General features: G+C 48.2%; 1 protein-coding gene across 2 annotated transcripts; it reads right to left on the reverse strand.

Annotated features, from left to right (window-relative positions):
• Positions 1–625: 625 nt before the first annotated feature.
• Positions 626–19,634, reverse strand: Syt11 (synaptotagmin 11). Of its 2 annotated transcripts, none has more exons than XM_057793403.1 (4): positions 19,347–19,634; positions 13,112–13,938; positions 2,028–2,148; positions 626–1,248 (listed from the first exon to the last, which is right to left on the reverse strand). In XM_057793403.1, the coding sequence occupies exons 1-4, from the start codon at positions 19,378–19,380 to the stop codon at positions 938–940; spliced, it is 1,293 nt and encodes a 430-aa protein (XP_057649386.1). In that variant the 5' UTR covers positions 19,381–19,634; the 3' UTR covers positions 626–937. The 2 variants fall into 2 exon arrangements, with proteins under 2 accessions (XP_057649386.1, XP_057649385.1); XM_057793402.1 differs by having other exon boundaries at positions 2,025–2,148; positions 19,347–19,631.
• Between the last annotated feature and the right edge of the window lie 1,046 nt (positions 19,635–20,680).

Raw genomic sequence — 20,680 nt, forward strand, 5'->3', positions numbered from 1 at the left:
CTCACTATTCAGCCCCACTCAGCTTTCTTAAGAACCATTACTGTAAACCTCAGGGAGAAAGTCCTGAGGCCTGTTTCCTTATCAAATAGAAAGCAACTTCCATCAGCATCTACAGCATAAGGGGATGCCAGAGCTTCTGCAGGGATATTTTATCTCACTCGGGCTCAGCTGGTATTCAATGGTACTTCCCTCGGGCTGAAGCTGAAGTCTCCAAAGCTTCCAGAGAAATCGGCAAGTCCTAAATCCGGTTCCGCCTCCCAAGCCCGCCACGCTGCCTGCCATGCTGCCTGTCACTAGTCACGGACTGCCTGTTGCTCCTTTATGGTAAGTGGCTAACAGCAGACACCCCATTCTCAATTACTCTTTCTCCTGCAAACCCACCTGTTCCTCTGCTTACTCCAGACTCTGGACTTGAAACTTGGCCAGAGTGGAGACCTGAGAGGTGATAGGAAAAAGGATGGAATGACGGGAACATGGGGTTTACAAGAGTAGACTTTTCTTCTGCTATGATGGGAAACGGGAATAACCCAGAGAAGCCTGATAAAAGGAGGCCAATTTCAGGAGATCAGCAAATACAGTTCGGCACAAAACACAATTTTCATGGATTAAAATCTGCAACTTGATATCGGTTAGGCTAATTTCTTGTTTGTATTAGACATGCAAGTATAAGGTTACATTGTTATATATAGACTGTGGGGTCTTTCCTTCTCTCCCCCCATTTTAAAAACAAAAGATCGTCTAGTGCCTTGCAAAGAAGAAAAGACTTCTCACGCTAAGAACCAACCTGCAGTGGTGTGCAGTAAGATGCTCTTTGTGTGGTTTGTCTTGTAAGAAATTTTCTTCTATGACTAAAATGAGGTTTTGAGTCAGCTTCTCTGTCATCTCTGCCCGCCGCGTGCCTCCCCAGCCTGGCCCCAGGGTCGGAGGCGAGAAGGGACTAGTACTCGCTCAGACTGTGCCACTTGGCTATGGGCTTGCGAGGACTCTCACAGACCTCTCTCCAGTGTTCCGCACCACTGGCTGTGACACTGTGTGCCCCCAGGATCAGCCTCCCCACCACCTCGTTCTTAGTAGTGCGATCGAAGTCAATGACAAGGAACTCAATGCTGATCTCAGGCAGGAGGTCAGTGGGGATGTCATAGATGAAGGACTCATTGAAGACTGGGTTCAAAGTGCACTTCTTGACGTGGGTTTTCTTCTTGGCAATGCGCTTTCTGCCGTAGTAGACGTTCACCTTGACATAAGGATCTGGGGCCCCCAAAGAGAAGAAAAAGAGAGACAGGCCTATGACACAGTCCTCTGCTGCATGTCAACCCTTCCGGGGTCCCGTCAGTATTTACATAATGATTCATAACAGCAGCAAAGCCACAGTTATGAAGCAGCCATGGAATGCTTGCATGGCTAGGGATCACCCTAACTAACATGAGGACCCACGGGTTTAGAGGAGGACACTCTGTCGTCCGTATCTTTGCTGACCATCAGGGCATCTGTGGTTGCACCTGACATGCGTATACATGAGTCTAGCTGCTTCGGTCGGGGCTGGGGAAACCAAGCAGGTGTGAATAGACCACGTACAGGTCTGAAGAAATCAAGGGGATGGGGACAGATATTGGCAGTCCTTTTCACAAGTCTCACTTGGTGTAAGTGTGTATTCAGGCCAGGTATAGAAGCATGGGAAGTCAGCCCGAGTTCTCAAAGCTACACTGGCTGATACAAATGTTGACTCTGTGCCTTCTTTCTTTCTGTTGGTAGTCTCGGGAACTGAATTTCAAGCCTCCTGCATGCTAGGCTGGTATTCTACCCCTAGCTGGGTCTTTAGGATTTAGAATACCCTTGTTGGCTCACCCCCAGCACCACGGTGGCTGGGGAAGTCTATTGGCCTAGTCATGGGGAGGAAAAGTAGACAGAAGACTGGGTGGGCCCTTTAAGAGGCAGGGGTCTGGACATGCTGGAGTATGTCAGGGCCACAGTCGGGTGGGGGAGGGTTGGTTCAGACAGAGAAACGGGTTGAAGTAAATAGCTGCTACCTGAGAGACCGGTGATATCCATCTTCGGCAAGTGTCTGGCTTTGAGGACCACCACTGTCATCCTCTGTGCCACGGGCTGGTATGACAGAGACACCTGGAGTTCCCCTCTGCTAATGCATTTCTGCAAGGGAGAGACCTCAGGTGAGAAGCCTGGAGGGCAGCAGGAGCTACACAGATCTGCAGGGGAGAGACCTCAGGTGAGAAGCCTGGGGGGGGTGGGGAGCAGGGGCTACACAGATCTGCAGGGGAGAAGGAAGAGCCTGCAGGAGGGCATGCTGAGGGGCACAGAAGGGTGTCCTAAGGGGCACGGAAGGGCATGCTGAGGGGCACGGAAGGGCGTGCTGAGGGGCATGGAAGGGTGTGTATTCAGGCCAGGTATAGAAGCATGGGAAGTCAGCCCGAGTTCTCAAAGCTACACTGGCTGATACAAATGTTGACTCTGTGCCTTCTTTCTTTCTGTTGGTAGTCTCGGGAACTGAATTTCGAGCCTCCTGCATGCTAGGCTGGCATTCTACCCCTAGCTGGGTCTTTAGTCTCAGCACTGCAGAAGTGGATGCAGGAGTTTGAGGCCGGCCTTGCCAGCCAGGGCTGCATAGTGAAATCCTGTCTCAAAACGAAAGAAAGAAAATAAGAGAAAGAAAAAAGAAAAGGAAAAAAATGTGTTGACCAAGTGGTAGTGTCACAGTGCCTTAATCTCAGCACTTGGGAGGCAGAGTTAGGTGAGTCTCTGAGTTCAAGGTCAGCCTGGTCTACAGAGCACCCAGGGCTACACAAAGAAACCCGGTATTGACAGAGAAAGGAAGGCAGGCAGGCAGGCGCTCTATTGGGCTTCACCTAGGACTCACTCACTCACTCACTCACTCACTCACTCACTCTCATTTATTCTCTGCCCCCACAGTGTCTCTCATCCCCAGACTGCTTCAAACTCATTATACATAGGCTTGGGTTTACTGCCCCCTGCTCAGAGTGCTGGATTAACAGTATACTGCCACACCTGCCCTTTTTTCCTTTTTTTAAAAAAAGATTTATTTATTTATTATGTATGCAGCATTCCTTCCATGTATGCCTGCAAGCCAGAAGAGGGCACCAGGTCTCATCACAGATGGTTGTGAGCCACCATGTGGTTGCTGGGAATTGAACTCAGGACCTCTGGAAGAGCAGCCAGTGCTCTTAACCTCTGAGTCATTCCTCCAGCCCACCCCCCACTTCGTTTTTTTGAGACAGGGTTTCTCTGTGTAGCCCTGGCTGGCTTGAAATTCATTCTGTAGACCAGGCTGGCCTCAAACTCACAGAGATCCGCCTGTCTGTCTCCTGAGTGCTGGGATAAAGGTATGGCTACGACCGCCCGACTAGTTTACTATCTTTTTCTTTGTTTTCAATTCCATTTGTCTACTCGTGTGTGTGTGTGTGTGTGTGTGTGTGTGCGCACATTTGCATGTCATGATGCACATGTAGAAGTCAGAGGACAGTTAGTAGGAGTCTTCTTTTCTTCTGCCATGTAGTTTTATGGCATTAGCGCAGATCACCTGGTCTGGAGGCAAGCTCCTTCACCGCAGAAAGAAACATCATCATGCCTTTTTCTCTTTCCTTTCTTTTTAGTTTTTGTTTCGTTTGTTTCTTTTCAAGACAGGGTTTCTTGCAGGGTGGTGGTGGCACAAGCCTTTATTCCCAGCACTACAGAGCTAGTTCCAGGAAGACAGCATTTCTCTGTGTAGCCTTGGCTGTTCTGGAACTCACTGTAGACCAGGCTGGCCTTGAACTCACAGAGATCCACCTGCCTCCGCCTCTTTAGTACTGGAATTAAAGGCATGGCCACCACTGCTCAGCTTGCTGTTCCTCATTCTAAAGCAGTGGTTCTTGCCCTTCCTAACACTGCAATCTTTGAATACAGTTCTGCATATTTTGGTGACCCCAACCATAAAATTATTTCATTGCTACTTCATAATTTTGCTGTTATGAATCATAATGTAAATATTCAATATGTGAGGATATCTGATATTTAAACCCCAAAGGGGTCACGAACCACAGATTGAGAACCACTGTTCTAAGTGCAGAAGTAGTTCTGGGGGTTTAATTTGGGGCCTTGGCATTCTTGGCAAGCTACAGCTTCCAACTGCGGCTTTCAGCTTTTGGAAAAGAAAAAGAAAGTAGCCCCTCTGGGAACTACCTTCCAACACAGTCAGCTGCAGGTGTCTTCATTAGCTTCAACTCATTAGAATGCAATGAAGGCTCAGTCTCAGAGGTCCCAGCATTCACATGGTGGCTCCAGCCGTCCACAATCCCAGTTCCCGGGAACCTGACATCATCTTTCACTTCTGACTTCCACGGGCACCAGGCATACATACGGTGCACACACAGGCAAAACATTCAAACACATGTGTGTGTGCATGTGTGTTTTTTATTAGAAATTATTAGACAAGGCGCTGGAGAGTTAGCGTGGAGGTTAAGAGCACTGGCTGCTTTAGCAGAGGACCTGGGTTCCATTTTCAGTACCAAAAGGAGGCTTGTTGTGGAATGTTACTTTAACTATGTAAAGGTGCGTTACGTTTGTTTAAGTTGCATTTGTTTAATTTTGTAAAGATGTGTTTCAGGACAACTAAGCCTGTTACACAGAGAAATCCTGTCTCAAAAAGTGTCCACTCCCCGCCCCCCAGAAAAAGAGATTCTGGCGTACAGTGAGCATGACTAGCCAGCACATTAAGTAGAGACAATAAGTTATGTAAAAATGCCTGCCACAGTGCAGGCACCAGCTTCCAAGAGCTGGGGCGGTTGAATTCAGCTCTCAGTTAAACATTTAAACAGGTTAAGGCTCAGCTCTAACAGACCCAAGCAGGGCAGAGCCATCCGCCAGTGCAGGCACTTTGTGTTTAGGTATGGCTCATGCGGCCAAAAAAGGCTAGAGACAAGGAGTAAAGACAGGTCCAGATGAGAGAAGCCTCTGCACAGGTTACAGTGTGCATAAAAATGTGCAGGGAAAGGCAGTCATAGGGAAAAATAGTTTAAAAATAATAAAGTCTTTAAAGAGAGCGTAAGATAATATAAAAGAAAAAAGCTCATGTAAAGATGGGAAACACACAGGGGTCCTGTATGGTGTTGTGTTGAGTTTTTTTGAATGACAGCTGCTGGGAGACATGGGATTGTAACAGGGACTGCTGAATTACCGGCCTAGATACTCTAGGAATGCCTTCACTTTAAAATGGAATTCAGAAAATGTATTGTGTTGGGGGAGAGGCTATGCTTTTATTTCCACAGGAAATGAAAAGCTGTGGATTCTTTCAAGGTTAATAGAGTTCAGGCTTGATTGGAAGAGACCTCCTGGAAATCCTGCTTACAGACATAAGCCAAGAAAAACCACAACACAGATGACATGTATGCTGATCCCTCTGCATGGGAACAATTCTGAGACTGGACAACAAATGTTACAACTAGTTTTCTTTTCCAAGAATTTGACCATTAATCTCAGTTTTCTCGGGGTTCCCTGGAGATAACATAGCCCCCAGACAACAGAGAACATGATAACATAGCCCCCAGTCTAGAGAACATGACACCTACATTCCCAAGAGGTGGGGTAGGTGGGTTTTGGTCGTTTGGCTGATTATGAATGTTTGTCATTGTTTAGTGGGGACATAGGTATATAGGATAAAAAGACATCTATTAACCTCAATATTTTACATTTGTATGGATTTTGGTATATTGCTACAATTAAAAGTTATTTTTGTGCCGGGCGGTGGTGGCGCACGCCTTTAATCCCAGCACTCGGGAGGCAGAGGCAGGCGGATCTCTGTGAGTTCGAGACCAGCCTAGTCTACAAGAGCTAGTTCCAGGACAGGCTCCAAAACCACAGAGAAACCCTGTCTCGAAAAACCAAAAAAAAAAAAAAAAAAAAAGTTATTTTTGTTTTACCATATAGATGTTTCTACACCTTTTTAAATTTTTTTATTTATTATGCACATAATATTCTGCTTGTATGTATCCTTGCAGGCCAGAAGAGGGTACCAGATCTCACTACAGATGGTTGTGAGTCACCATGCGGTTACTGGGAATCAAACTCAGGTCCTCTGGAAGAGCGGCAGTGCTCTTAACCTCTGAGCCATTTCTCCAGCCTGTAAATGTAATTCTTACTTGATAACTGTTCTTACTGTATAGTGTTTTACTAATTAAAATCCTTCCTTTTTATTTAGATAAAAAGGAGGAGAGGCTCACGGATGTCTATAGCTGCAGTTCCAGGGGATCGGATGTCTTCATCTGGCGCCCGAGAGCGCAAGAGATAAGTAACCCGCAAATGAAAGTAGAACGAGTTCCTGGTCATACGATGCAGTTCCCGGTTCACTAGACAGGGCTTCATCCTGTATGGATGAAGACTTGGGCCCTGAGTACCTGCCATTTTAACACTTGGGAAGCTGAAGCAGGAAGACTGGAGTTTGAGGTCAGCCAGGATACACAGCAAGATCCTGTCTCAAAACCAACCAACCAAGGAGGGGGTGATGGTGACTCCCTGCCATCCCTGAATCTAGGATAAAGCAGGACAATCGTTGCATGCTCATACCCTCAGACGGGCTGGAGAGATGGGGCAGTGGCTAAGCACATGCTCTGTTCTTTCAGAAGACCTGAGTGTGGTGCCCAGGACTCGCGTCGGGGGCTCATGATCACCGGTAACTCTGATTCCAGGGGAATTGATACCCTCTTCTGGTCTCCTTGGCACTCACACAGAGGTATACATACATAAATAGAAACAACATTGCCGAGTGGTAGTAGCACACATCTTTAATCCCAGCACTCAGGAGGCAGAGGCAGAGACAGGTGGATCTCTGTGAGTTCTAGGTCAGCCTGGTTTGCAGAGAGTTCCAGGACAGCCAGAGCTACACAGAGAAACCCTGTCTTGAAAACCAAACAAATGCCGGGTGGTGGAGGCGCACACCTTTAATCCCAGCACTCGGGAGGCAGAGGCAGGCGGATCTCTGTGAGTTCGAGGCCAGCCTGGTCTACAAGAGCTAGTTCCAGGACAGGCTCTAAAAACTGTCTCTAAACTCCAAATACTGGGCTGGAGAGACAGCTGAGTGGAGTAAAACACTTGCTGTTCTTGGTCCCCAGCAGCCCCCATGTTGGCTCACAACCTCTGTAACTCCAGTTCTAGGGGATCCACGGCTGTCTTTCACCTCCCAGGGCACCAGATACACATGTGGTACACATAAACACATGTAGGCAAAACACTCATACATTCACATTTTTTTTTTTTTTTGGTTTTCGAGACAGGGTTTCTCTATGGCTTTGGAGCCTGTCCTGGAACTAGCTCTTGTAGACCAGGCTGGTCTCGAACTCACAGAGATCCGCCTGCCTCTGCCTCCCGAGTGCTGGGATTAAAGGCGTGCGCCACCACCGCCCGGCATACATTCACATTTTTAAAAATGTAAATGGAGGGCTGGAGAGATGGCTCAGCGGTTAAGAGCACTACTTGCTCTTCCAAAGGTCCCGAGTTCAATTCCCAGCAACCACATGGTGGCTCACAACCATCTGTAAGGAGGTCTGGTGCCCTCTTCTGACCTGCAGACATACATATAGACAGAATATTGTATACATAATAAATAAATAAATATTTAAAAAAAAACAAAAAAAAATGTAAATGGATACTTTCCTATTTAACACACACACACCAAAAAATCAAAAAAATAAACAAAGAGGATTATGGCTTAGAGCCAAGCACATACCTGTAACCTAGCTACTACAAAGCCTTAAGAGGGAAGATGGCAAATTTGAACCTAGATCTAGTAACTTGGGGGAGACCCTTTCTTAAACCAAACACAAAAGCCCTGAAAGGAATCCGTGAGTTTCTTCCTTAAAGCTGTTCCCCAGATAATCTGTTCTTGCAGAGTCACCCGAAATCAAAATCCCTGCGCCCCATCCCTAGTTCTTTGGGAAAACAGACAACTTCTCGTTTTCTCCCCTAAATCATTCCTTCCTGACCTCCTCTCTCACCTCTGGCAGAATGCCCACCCCCATTCAGCAGCCTTTGTGCTCCCCAAGCCTGCAGCCACAACACTACCTAAATGCCACTCTGCTCCCGCGACCCCTCCTCTTTCCTTTCTATCCAATTTTCAATTCAAGTGGCCCTATCAATGGCTCTTTTGAGGGCTGGGAGCTGGGCTGTGTCCCAGTCCCAGACCTAGGGACGTAAAGACCCTGTTGTGGAGCAAGCAAACGGGGAGCTGTGGAGGAAAGGTTTCATCTGGGTCTGAGAGAACCTCCATGTGGCGCAGTGGACCCGGACCAAGATCCTACCGGACAGATGAAGCAGACCGGGGTGAGGATAGCACCACTTCCCTGTAACTACTTGAACGCCGCTTTCAGAGTAATTTTTGGCCTGCATCTGTGCTGGGGTGGGGTGGGGTGTCTGTGCCCTCAATAACCCTTTCGCGGGACCAGACATCCGCAGGGCCAACACCACTCTAAATCACAACCATGAGAAAATGCAAGAAACAAAACCTGAACATTCCACTGCCTCCGCCTCTCCACAGGAAGCAGCTCTCTTTGTGTTCCTGGAGTATTGACACACTTTTTCTTTCTCCCTTCAGTCCAATAGCTAGACTGGACGACCTTGGAGGCCCTATGTAAATTTGGGATTTTAAGAACCCTCTTGTTCCCATGACATTGACCCAGGTAAGCAACATGATCCAAGGATCATTAGAGGCCATCTCAAGACTCTCATGGACTCTGCAGCCACCTCTTTCCCCACTCCCCCAGCCTGCAGTTTTTGCTCCCAGACTGCACTATTTGCTCCCTTCTCTCCTGTTCCAGGCTCATGAGAAAGGGAGTTCTCTTGGGTTTATTAAGTAAAATATAAGAAAACAAAGCAGTTCCTTAAAAAAAATTATTTTCAAGGGCTGGAGAGACAGCTCAACATTTAAGAACACTTGGCTACTCTTCTAGACAACCTGGGTTTGATTCCCAGAATCTGCATGGCAGTTCAGACGATCTGTATAAATCCAGTTCCAGGGAATTTGTGCCCTTTTCTGGCCTCTGTGGGTACAAATATACATGTAGGCAAAACACCCATACACATAAATTGAAAATAAACTTGGGGCTGGAGAGATGGCTCAGCCGCTAACGGCACTTGACTGCTCTTCCAGAGGACCCGGGTTGGTTCACCATCCACATGGGGGCTCACGACTGTCTGTAATATCAAGACCTGACACCCTCACACAGACATATATGCGGGCAAAATACCAATGCACATAAAAGAAATACATTAAAAAATTTACAAAATTAATTCCATAGGCCAGGCGTAGTGGCACATACCTTTAATCCCACCACTTGGCAGACAGAGGCAGATGGACCTCTATGAATTCAAAGCCAACCTGGTCTACATAGCTCAGGCCAGCCAGAGCTATATAGTGAGACCCTGTCAGAAAAAACAAAACAAAACAAAACAAAGCAACAACAACCAGACAAACAAAAAAGAACCACCAAGCCTGGGGCCTGGGGCCTGGGGCCTGGGGCCTGGCATGTAAGCTCAGAAGACTGCATACCTAGATTCCACCCAGAATGGCATTACCAAAGATGCCCCCAACCTGTGTGTGGCTCAGCGCTGCTGCCCAAGTACCCCACTGACTAGGCCAGTCTGCGCCCTCCTACCAAGCAAGCTCGGAAGGAAGATGATTTGGTTACGAGCTGTACAAGGATGCCCTGGGCTGGGGATGTAGTTCAGTGTGTGTCAGACCCTGCGTTAGATCCACAACACATTCCTAAGCCCCTCAACAATAAACGGTACCTTTTAGAGATGAACTGGAAAATGAAATGTCTATTAATTCTTGCTGAAGCCTATGAGGGACACACTCGAAGGGCAGCTGCTTTGTCGTAGGAAGGTCAGGAGTGGGCATTTGGGGGTTGCTCTGCTGGGGATCTTGGGGATGACTGAAGGAGTGTTGGGTGAAATCAGACAGAATTCCAGGTGTTGATCAGAGATATGGGCTCAGGAAGTGTGGGAGTCTGGTAAACTCGGGGGTCCTGTCTGGACCTCTCCACTGCGATGTATTGCTCAGGATCCTAGCCCTGGCTTCATCCTCATGAAAGGAGTTGATAAAGTGGGAAACTTGGCTCTCCCCAAGAGCTCCTGGCAGTTTAGCAAATGCCTTTGTCTGTGCGCTCTGCCCAGTGCCCTGGATTTGTGGCTGTTTTGTTTCCAGCCTGAATCAGTTCCTTTTCTTGCCACTCTCTTCCCAGCTGAAACTTGGCACAGAGCCAGCCCCTCTCCCAGTGCTGGACTGTGAGCACATGAGTGGACTGGGAGAGTGGTGGGCAGCGCTGGGAACAAGGCAGGTGGAGATGGACACTGGAGCCCCTGGAAATGGGAGTTGGAGCAGAGACCTGAGGAAAGCAGGTGGTCCTGTTACTTCCTCCTTTCTTTCTGAGACAGGATATTATATATTTCAGGCTGTTCTTGAGCTTGTAAGGAAGGCTGACTTTGAACCCCTGACCCTCCTGCTTCTACCTCCTAAATGTTGGGACTATAGGTATAATCTTCCATGTTTCAACCAAAGGTTTTGTGCCCAATAGATAAGCGCTCTGGCAACTCAGCCACATCCTCAGCCCTTTATGTGCGCTTCTCCGACTCCCACACACGCCAGAGAGGGTTCCGTAAGGCCTGTGCTGACATTGGAACTCCTAATCCTCCTGCTCTCAGCTACCAAAGCTGGGTTTACAGGCCTCTGCCATAATGCCCAGTTCTAAAAGTTAAATTGGTCGGCACAGGCTCCTAGCACTTGGTCAGTAAAAGCGGGAGGATTGTTGTAAATTCAGAGGCAGCTCAGGCTACATAGTGAGATCCAGGACATAGAGGGCAAATAGTAAGACCCCGGGTCATGAAACATAACAACAGAAACCAGTGCTGGAGACACAGCTCAGGGTAGAGTGCTCACCTGGCATGCACACCTAGAACTACAGAAAGGTGGGTGGTGGTGCACACCGATAACCCAGCACTTGAGAAACGGAGACGAGAAAGAGGAATAACAAGTTCAAGATCATATTCAGCTCCATCAGATTCTGCGTAAAAATTAAAAATTAAAGCCCCCCTCCATTTTTTCTCCTTTGCCTGGGGAGTATAAAGTCAGGACCTCTCCCATACTAGACAAGTCCACTTTCACTGAGCAACATGCCCTGTGATTCTGTCTCCCCAACTCCATCCAGCCTCAGAGGGTGCAAACAAGCAAAGCCAAAGATGTCTTTTTGCCCAGTAAGGTGAGAACTAATATGCTGGGCACGCTACTTGGTGTCATCAAACTAGCAAGGAAGGCAATGTTGTCGGCTGAGGAGAACAGACTGAGAGGAGTCAGGTGCCACTGTCACACATCACACCCCTGGGAAGATGTGGGGCCAGGCAGCCAGTTCCAGAACCCCAGTGCATACACTCAGTACTGCTCTGCTTCCTACCTGCGGAAGAAGTGAAGGAGCCACCAGGACAGATGGCGGTATGCGCTCTGTACTTCTGAAATTAATTCCAGAGCAACGTTCCTGAGTGGGGACAGAGGGAGAAAAAGCAGTGTGGAGGGCCTTATCCATCTCCAATGCAAACAAGGGAAAGGAGTAAGAAAGGAAAAGTCTCTGTGGTAAACGTTAGGGCCTGGAACTGTGTAGTATATTAAACTACATTTACAGCAGGCTTATAAAAAGACATTCGCTGGGTGGTAGTGATGCACGCCTTTAATTGTAGCACTCGGGAGGGAGGCACAGGCGGACCTCTGAGTTCGAGGCCAACCTGGTGTACAGAGCAGGTTCTGGGACAGGCTCCAAAGGTACACAGAGAAACCCTGTCTCGAAAGACCATACATACAAAAATAAATAAAACAAATCAAATTAAAAAAGACATAAACAGGGGCTGAAGAGATGGCTCAGTGGTTAAGAGCTCCCGTTGTTCTTGCGGAGAACCGGCAACCACATTAGGCAGTTCACAACTACCTACAACTCCAGCCCAAGGAATTCAACAACTTCTGGTCTCCTCAGGCACACACACACACAAAACAACAACAATAAAAATATCTCTGAAAGAAACACTCAGGGACCACTGAGATGATTGAGCAGGTCAGTGTGCTTGCCATCAAGTCTGGAGTGGAAGGGAAGAATTGATTCCGGAAAGTTGTTTTCTGAGCTCCACACACTTGCTGTGACACACATGTTCTTACACATGTGTTCTCCCAGACATATACAAATAAATAATAAATAAACACAATAAAATACATGTACGGAACAAAATCAAACACACACATAGCACATTGTTGGAATAGTAGTGCACACCTATAATCTCAGCACTTGGGAGGTAGAGGCAGGAAGATCAGGAGCTGAAGAGCATTCTTGAACACACATCAAGTTCAAGGCCCATATGGTCTATGTGAGACCCTGTCTCAAAAAAGAAGAAAAGAAAAGAAAAGCCGGGCGGTGGTGGTGCACGCCTTTAATCCCAGCACTCGGGAGGCAGAGGCAGGCGGATCTCTGTGAGTTCGAGGCCAGCCTGGTCTACAAAAAAAAAAAAAAAAAAAAAGAAATGAAAAGAAAGTTGGTGGTTCATGCCTTTAATCCCAGTATTTGGGAGGCAGAGGCAGGCAGATCTCTGTGAGGTTAAGATCAGTTTATTAGTGGATTTTGAGACAGCCAGGGATATATAGAGACCTCTTCTCAAGGAAAAAAAGACACATTTATGAAAATACTTATACCCACCTAGGAAAGTAAGCCGAGGTTTACAGATTTCCAGGAGTAGGAGTGCATGCTCCCTCAAGGAAGATCACAGGTTTTAGAGCACTGGGCAGGCCCCTCACTGGATACATGGTGCAGGGGCTAGGGCTGGAGGACCACCCAGAGCAAGCTGAATGCAGCATCAAGATACCAACCAGTAAGTGAAATTTTAGAAGCAACTTGCCTTTTTGTCTTCCAAGATTTGACTGTGAGAGGAACACATCTCCTAGGTCTTCTCTTTTCCTTTGCTGCTCAGATCTCGGATCTCAGTAACTTCTCTGTCACCTGTCTTTGCTATGAGCTCTCCCTGACCCTCCCACCTCTCCACTGAGGCCATCCCTCCCCAGCACACTCTTCCTCCTCACCTGGATGTTCCTCTTGATGATGTCTCTGACCAGCTGAACCTTGCCCGTGCTGGGGTCCACACCCGCCAGTGGTACCATGACCTCCCCAATGACATCATCCCGAGAGAAGCGATCAAAGCTGAGCACGAGGAAGTGTAGCACCAGATCCTGTAGCTGGCTATATGGGATGCCGTAGAAGGTGAAGGTCTCATCAAATACAGGGTCCAGAGTCTTGCGAAGCACACGGGTCTTCACTCGATGCCGCTTGTCAGGAAGGATGGTCATTTTGATGTAGGGGTCAGAGCCCTGGGTCTGGTCATCCATCACTGGCAGCCCATGGGCCTCTTGGATTGTTACCACCAGAGCTTTTTTGGGAAAGTTATAGTCCACCGAGAAGGTAAGGGATCCTAGCATCACGTCTTCCTCTGGTGATGACGGGGAGGTGGCTTTGCTCTCACCAGGGGTCAGGCTTGTCATGGGGCTCCTCAGTTCTTCCCCGCAGTCTCCTTTGATGGGTAACTGGTCTATACAAGATGCAGAGCTAGGCCCTCTGGGGTCCTTTTCTTGGCCCAGCAGGCCAGACTCTGCCGCATTTACTAACAGGTTCCCTCGTCCACTCTCCCTCCGGGGATCATCTTTGTCTCTCCGAACTTTGATGATTTTCTTCTTGTTGCTGAGGGTCTCTGGGTAGATGCTAATGCCTTTCAGCATGTGAATAAATTTGTATGGCGGGGTCTTGTGCTTCTTCTCCACCTGTTGGTGGCAGCATGTCCACACAAAGACAGTCACGGAAACACACACCACCAGCACAGAGGCCCCAATGAGGCCAGCCGCCACTGGTGACACATCTGAAGGAAGAGAGTAGAGGTGTGTCAGAACAAGACTTCTGCTTCTGTCAAGAGAGTGCCCCTTGTGGGGCTGAACTATCCTCAATCCACTCTCCACAGTGGGAGCTTTTCCGGCTCACTGCCCAGAAGGTGACCTGTATTCTTGCCTTCCTGCTAAAGTTAGGGAACACATTTGCTTAGCTGCTGCTGCTGCTCTTGTTTGAGACAGGGTTTCTCTGTGTAAGCCTGGCTGTCCTGGAACTAGCTCTTGTAGACCAGGCTGGCCTCGATCTCAGAGATCCCCGAGTGCTGGGATTAAAGGTGTGCGCCACCATTGCCTGGCTGATTATTCTTTTTTATTAAAACTTTATAGCACTTGCAGATTTGATTGGTCAGTGTTTTTTTTTGTTTGTTTGTTTGTTTGTTTTGTTTTGTTTTTTGTTTGTTTTTTCGAGACAGGGTTTCTCTGTGGTTTTAGAGCCTGTCCTGGAACTAGCTCTTGTAGACCAGGCTGGCCTCGAACTCACAGAGACCCACCTGCCTCTGCCTCCCGAGTGCTGGGATTAAAGGCGTGCACCACCACCGCCCGGCTTGATTGGTCAGTTTTATTTGTGCTTCCCAGAAAGCTGTGCCCTGAGTGTCTGAAGGTTGCCTTTTGTGTAGTAATTTGTTACCCAGGGCGTGAGCTGTGTGTTTGGTTTTAGGAGACTGATCCAGTACACCCAATACAGACAGTCAACAACGGCACTGTCTTGCTAACTGATTGAGAGCTGTGTGGGAAAGGGTATGGTACTGAGTTTCGTTGGTCTTGGGAGGGTGAGCAGGAGTGGTCAGAGTGGGTGCAAAGCTAAAAGAGTATTGAGCCGGGTTGGAGAGATGTCTCAGTGATTAAGAACACTCACTGCTCTTCCGAAGGTCCTGAGTTCAATTCCCAGTACCCACACATGGCAGCTTACAACTGTCTGATACCTTCTTCTGAGGTGCAGATATACATGCAGTCAAAGTGCCAATATACATAAAATACATGGATAAATAAAATAATAAAAAAGAGTATTGAGTCATGATGAGCGACTCATGCCAGCAAACAGGAGTCTGAGGCTAGGAGGCTATTGCAAGTTGAGAGTTAGCCTGACTCTAATGTCTCATGTAGCAAGCTTCAGGTCAGTCTAGAGTACCCCAAAAGTCTACCTTAGCTGGGCGGTGGTGGTGCACGCCTTTAATCCCAGCACTCGGGAGGCAGAGGCAGGTGGATCTCTGTGAGTTTGAGCCCAGCCTGGGCTACAAGAGCTAGTTCCAGGACAGGCTCCAAAGTTATAGAGAAACCCTCTTTCGAAAAAACAAAAACAAAACAAAACAAACAAACAAACAAACAAAAAACTCTACCTTAAAAAAGAATGCTGGTGGGATAGCTCAGTAGGTAAAGGTGCTTGCCACCAGAGGTCCAGTGGCCTGAATTCATCCCCAGAAATCACATGATGGAAGACAGCTGCCTCCTCCTGCAAGCCCTCTGACCTGTATACACTTAACATATGTGTGTCCCACCCAACAGAATGAAGAAATAAATGTCGAAAACAGAAGAAAGAAAGATGGAAAGAAAAGAGCTCTAGGTCTGCAGACCGTGTACTTCTTAAGTTGTTATCAAGTCTCTGGTCCTAGGTCCCTAAAGTGTGTGTCTGTTATATGCCGGAGTCTCATTTATTTTCTTAGCATTTCAAATAGGAAGAAAATGTCAAATGCATTTTCTTTCCTTTCCCTTTCCTCCTTCCTTCCTTTCTTCCATTCCTTCCCTTCCTTCCTTTCTTGCTCCTTCCTTCCTTCCTTTTCTCTTCTTCGGAGATAGGCTCTCACTGTGTAGTCCTGACCATCCCAGCATTTGCTTTGTACTCCAGGCTGCCCCTGAACTCAGAAATATGGCTGCCACTCCTGAGAGCTGGAATTAAAGGAATTTGATACCACATCCAGCTCAAATATAATTTTCTCTTAAAACCTTTCTTGCCATGTAGCCAATCCAGAGTGCCCAGCACTTGAGCCAGTCCACAGGGAAGTGTTTCCCTAGCACTGACAACCTTGGGTCAGACTGTGGTGGTGTGCGCCTTAATCCCAGAACTCTGGGAGCAGAGGCAGGTAGACGTCTGTGAGTTCAAGGCCAGCCTGGTCTAAGGGGCGAGTTCATAGCCTTTAATCACAGCAGATTAACTGGGAGGCAAAGGAGGGGAATCTTTGTGAGTTTTAGGCTAGCCTTCTCCAAAGAGAGTCGCAGGACATCTAGAGCTACATAGAGAGAAAACAAAACAAAACAAAACACAAAACGAACATGAAAAAACTTAAATAAATAAAAAACCGCAACCTTTCCCACCCTCTATACTCTTTTATTTTTATTTTTTTTATTATTTTTTTTTTTATTTTCGAGACAAGGTTTCTCCGTAGCTTTTTGGTTCCTGTCCTGGTACTAGCTCTTGTAGACCAGGTTGGCCTCGAACTCACAGAGATCCGCCTGCCTCTGCCTCCCGAGTGCTGGGATTAAAGGCGTGTGCCACCACCGCCCGGCCCCTCTATACAGCCCAGTCTGTCTTCATGAACCTTACCACTATCTGTTCTCCCACACCCTGCACATGTGAAAGAGCACACAGAGCAGGCATGATGGTGCATGACTTTAATCCCAGACACTGGGAGACAGAGGCCAAAGGTGTGTGAGTTTGAAGCTAGCTGGGTCTACACAGTGAGTTAGGACAGCCAGAGCCTCACAGAAAGAACTGATCACAATCCTGCAACCCCCTCCCACAAAAGAGACTTCCAACTACTTTTTAAAAACCTATTTAAGCCAGGTGGTGGTGGTGGTGGTGGCGGCGGCACACGCCTTTAATTCCAGTACTTGGGAGGAGGTGGCAGGCAGATCTCAAGGCCAGCCTGGTCAACAAGAGCTAGTTCCAGGACAGGCCCCAAAACTAAAGAGATACCCTGCCTCAAAATAAATAAATAAATGGATAAATAAATAAATAAATTAAATAGATGAAATAAAAACCGATTTAAGCCCAAGCCCACATGAATAAGGAAAAAAGGTAGAGAAGATTAAAAATACCCAGGTAACCACAGAAAAGCCAAATCCCGTGGAACTGGCGTTGTGAGCTGCCTTGTGGGTGCTGGGAGTTGAATGAGGGTCCTCTGAAAGAGCAGCCATTGCTCCTAACTGCTGAGCCATCTCTCCAGCTCCCTTTCTTTCTTTTCTTTTTCTGAAAACAGGGTCTCACCCTGTTCTCTGACTGCCCTAGAAGTTGCTGTGTAGACCAGGTTAGCCTTGAATTCAGAAGGATCTGCCTGTCTCTGCCTCCCCAGTAGGTCATTATGTCTGGTCTCTGAAATTTTTTCTAACTGAACATTTCATGGCTCAGTGAAAGTTGGGAACCAATAAGAAATGAAGAGTTTTCATGTTCAGTAACATAGGAGGGGCTGCAGATGGCTCAGCAGCTAATAGCACGGGCTGTCCTATTCCAGAAGACCCGATTCAATTCCGAGCACCCATTCTTCCTGTGGGCTACTCCTTCAGTCTCAGACCTGATCACTGACACTTCTCTCCCCAAGCATAGCCTTTCACTGTCACTAAAACTGGTGTCAGACAGCAGAATCAGGACGAACTATAGTAGCAGCCAGACACTGCTTCAAACCCTGACTCCTTCGTTCATTTGGACTTTATTCTAAGCTTCATTCTCCTGGTCTGGTGAGTGCACATAATGATACCTACACTGGAAGATACACCAGTGTAAGTAAGGAAAATACAGTATATAAAAGAGCACAGGTTGGGCTCTGTCTCCCTACTGTCAGAGGACTCTGGAGGTGCACTTAGAGACAGGACTCTGCTGGAAAGAAGGTGTGAGAAGAAAAAGGGAAGAAAACCCTGGGATTCTCATGTGATCACAAAACAGGACCAGTTTGGGAAACTCAGGACTCAGGAAGCAGACAGAGGGCAAAGCAGAACTACAGTCCAGCCTTGGGGTCAAACGGGAACAAGCACTGAGGGTGTGAAGATCCCTTGTGTGGATGCTTTCTCTGATCTGATGTCTCACTATGTTGAGAGAATACAGAACATTGGGTTCTGTTCTAGTCCTTAAAACTCTTATTTGCGAGAAAAACCATTTTTTTTCTTTTTATTAAAGCTGGCTTGTGTCTCCACCCTAAATTCTGGAACCTAATGCTCACCCCCAGATTGTCTGAGGGATATACTCTGTCTTGATTGGAGGTAGGGGTGGGAGGAATATACTCTTTTAAGGAATGCGAAGGTTCTAGACTTGGAGCTACTCTCACTTGACAACTGCAATCACAGGGCAGTTTTATTTTACTTATTCATGTGGTCAGGGAGCACGACATGAGAAGTTCGCTCTCCTCAATCATTCTGGAGAAGTTGCCCAAAAGGAAACAACTTGGCCAAGGCTCTCTTGCCTTCTTTCCCTCCTCTTTTCCACTGCACTTTCTGCTCTAGGGAGAGTACAAAACTGTTGTTGGAGCCCAGAGGGCTAGGTCGCGGACTAGCGCTCGGAGAGATGACGTAATGCTTTCTGTGGTACACAAAGCGGCCTCCCCCAGGCTGGGCCTCTCTCGCCCCTCCCCCCCAACCAGGAGTGCCACCCCCGCCAGCACCAGCACGGGTGAGTCCCGCTTTTTGAAAAGCCAGATCAGGGAAACAGGGAACAAAGGCCCAGGAAGAAGCGCCTAGGCACTGCCAGGAGGCTCAGAAATAGACATCACGTCATCTCTCCACCCGGCGGCGCCAAGCGCCATTTGGTAACACCGGGAAGGACCTCACCATTACGGTGCAGAACGAAGCTTGCAGGGCTAGCATTTTACCCCAGCCCTAGCAACCCTCTGACCAGCTTAAGGAGTGGCTTCCTTTCTGCTCCCCACCCCCGCACCCTGCTTTCCCCGTAGGCCTCCGCCTCCCTTGGCTGCCAGCCACACAGCCCATAGTCTCCGTGCTGCCATCTTGACGCCCCATCCCCCTTGCCACTTCCCTCTCCTGCAGCCCTCAGAAGTAGGAGGGGGAGGAAGGGGCACCGCCCTGCGTGCCCCCAGGGGGAGGGCTCGGCCTACCACCCCACCTCCCTTCCTCCAGAAGGAGGGGTTCACATCCTCCGCATGCCAGCCATTTCTCACCCCAGGCGGTGCTGACAGTGCACCGTGGAGGGCTTACGGTCAAGGTTTTAGCATCTTGGACTCGCCTACCCTCGGTGGCACTCTGGCCTTGCCAGCCCCTGCAGCCCGCAGATGAAATCCAGGCGCCGTTCACTGCCTTCTACTCACTCATCACCTGAGGCCCAGTTCTAGCAGGGCTGGCAATGAAAGGATCCCATCTGCACTTCACTCCCCGCCCATTCCTCAGCTATCTGGCTTTGCGCCGGCCTGATGTCTTCGAAATTAGTTTGTCAGACCCTACTTACCAAAGCTGGGGCGGATATTTGTGATCTCAGCCATGTTGTGATCAGAGGCTGTTGATAGCAACACTTTTGCAGAGGTCAGACAACTTTGGGAATCTGGGTCAGTACCGAGGCTGCGGCTGTGGACCTCTAGATCAGGGGAGGAGAAGGTGTCTGGCCGACTGCCCCTGCGACAGTCCGATCCCCGGTTGCTGGCTGCGCTTTCCTCTTAGATGCTCCAGGGATGCTCTGAGCTAAGGATGCAGGTGCAGCCAGACTGGTCCTGATGCGAGATAGGCTCCGCCTCTCTCCGAAGGGCCCTCGGCAGAAGACTCCGCCTCTGCCCGAAAGGTTCCGGAGGAGACTCTTGGAGAGGAGACCCCTCCCACTGCCGAGTTTTCCCGAGATCGAGGCTCCGCCCATTCACACAGGCTGTGGGCGCTGGGGAAGAATTTCAAAGCCCAGTAGGGAGTGTAGGTGTTGTGCTAGTTCAGTGGCAGATTCCTGTTATGTGGCACTCGAGTGGGCGAGGCAAGAGAGTCAAGGACAGCCTCGGCTAGGTCTCCACGCACTGAAGAGAGGAAGATAATCGCTTTAGCGTCTTCTGAAGCTGTGCTTCTAGTTCCTGGGTTTATACAGAAGGAAGCTGAACCTTCTGGGTTCCAGAAGTTGTGAAAAGCAAATTACATGCTGTTTCAGCATTGACTGCCTCTGTTTTAGTGCATTCATGGGACAGTGAATGCAATTACGGAAACTTAAACTTGAGAAATTGATTAAAAATCAAAGCTTCCCAGGGGCAGGACGATCATGATCATGAGTTTCAGGGTAATTGGGGGTGAGTGTGGGGGGTATCAGAAGACCCTGTGTCAAAAAAGTAAAACAATAAGAAAAGACCTAAAATGGACTGGGAGATCAAATCACCTAAGATAACGTGAGAACATTTTCAAAAAATATTTCTTATTGTTTATTTACTTTATTTTATGTGCACTGGTGTGAAGGTGTCAGATCCCCTGGAACTGGATCTTCAGACAGTTGTGAGCTGCCATGTGGGTGCTGGGAACTGAACCCCGGTCCTCTGGAAGAGCAGTCAGTGCTCTTAACCGCTGAGCCATCTCTCCAGCCCCCGAGTGAGAACATTTTTCATAGTGAAGAATTAACATTCTCACAGAGGCAGGAGGATCTCCACGAGTACGAAGCCAGCCTGATCTACAACGCCAGTTCCAGGACAGCCACGGAGGTTGTACCGACAAACCCTGTCTCGAGAAACTAAAGAAAGAATATAATGTAGGTATGACTAATTGCCATATCTTGAGTTCAAGGCTGCCTTTAGTTTATGGCATCTTTCTGAATTGTAGGAA

This window comes from Chionomys nivalis, chromosome 18, assembly GCF_950005125.1.
Source record: "Chionomys nivalis chromosome 18, mChiNiv1.1, whole genome shotgun sequence".
Classification (NCBI taxonomy): Eukaryota; Metazoa; Chordata; class Mammalia; order Rodentia; family Cricetidae; genus Chionomys; species Chionomys nivalis.

Bases quoted from the DNA above. Each gene is read 5' to 3' on its own strand.
- Syt11 (XM_057793402.1), bottom strand. From the start codon at position 19,380: ATGGCTGAGATCACAAATATCCGCCCCAGCTTTG. The intron at 13,939-19,346 runs GTAAGTAGGGTC...CTCTTCCTTCAG, and splicing joins AAATATCCGCCCCAGCTTTG to ATGTGTCACCAGTGGCGGCT. The intron at 2,149-13,111 runs GTGAGGAGGAAG...TCTCCCTTGCAG, and splicing joins TCATCAAGAGGAACATCCAG to AAATGCATTAGCAGAGGGGA.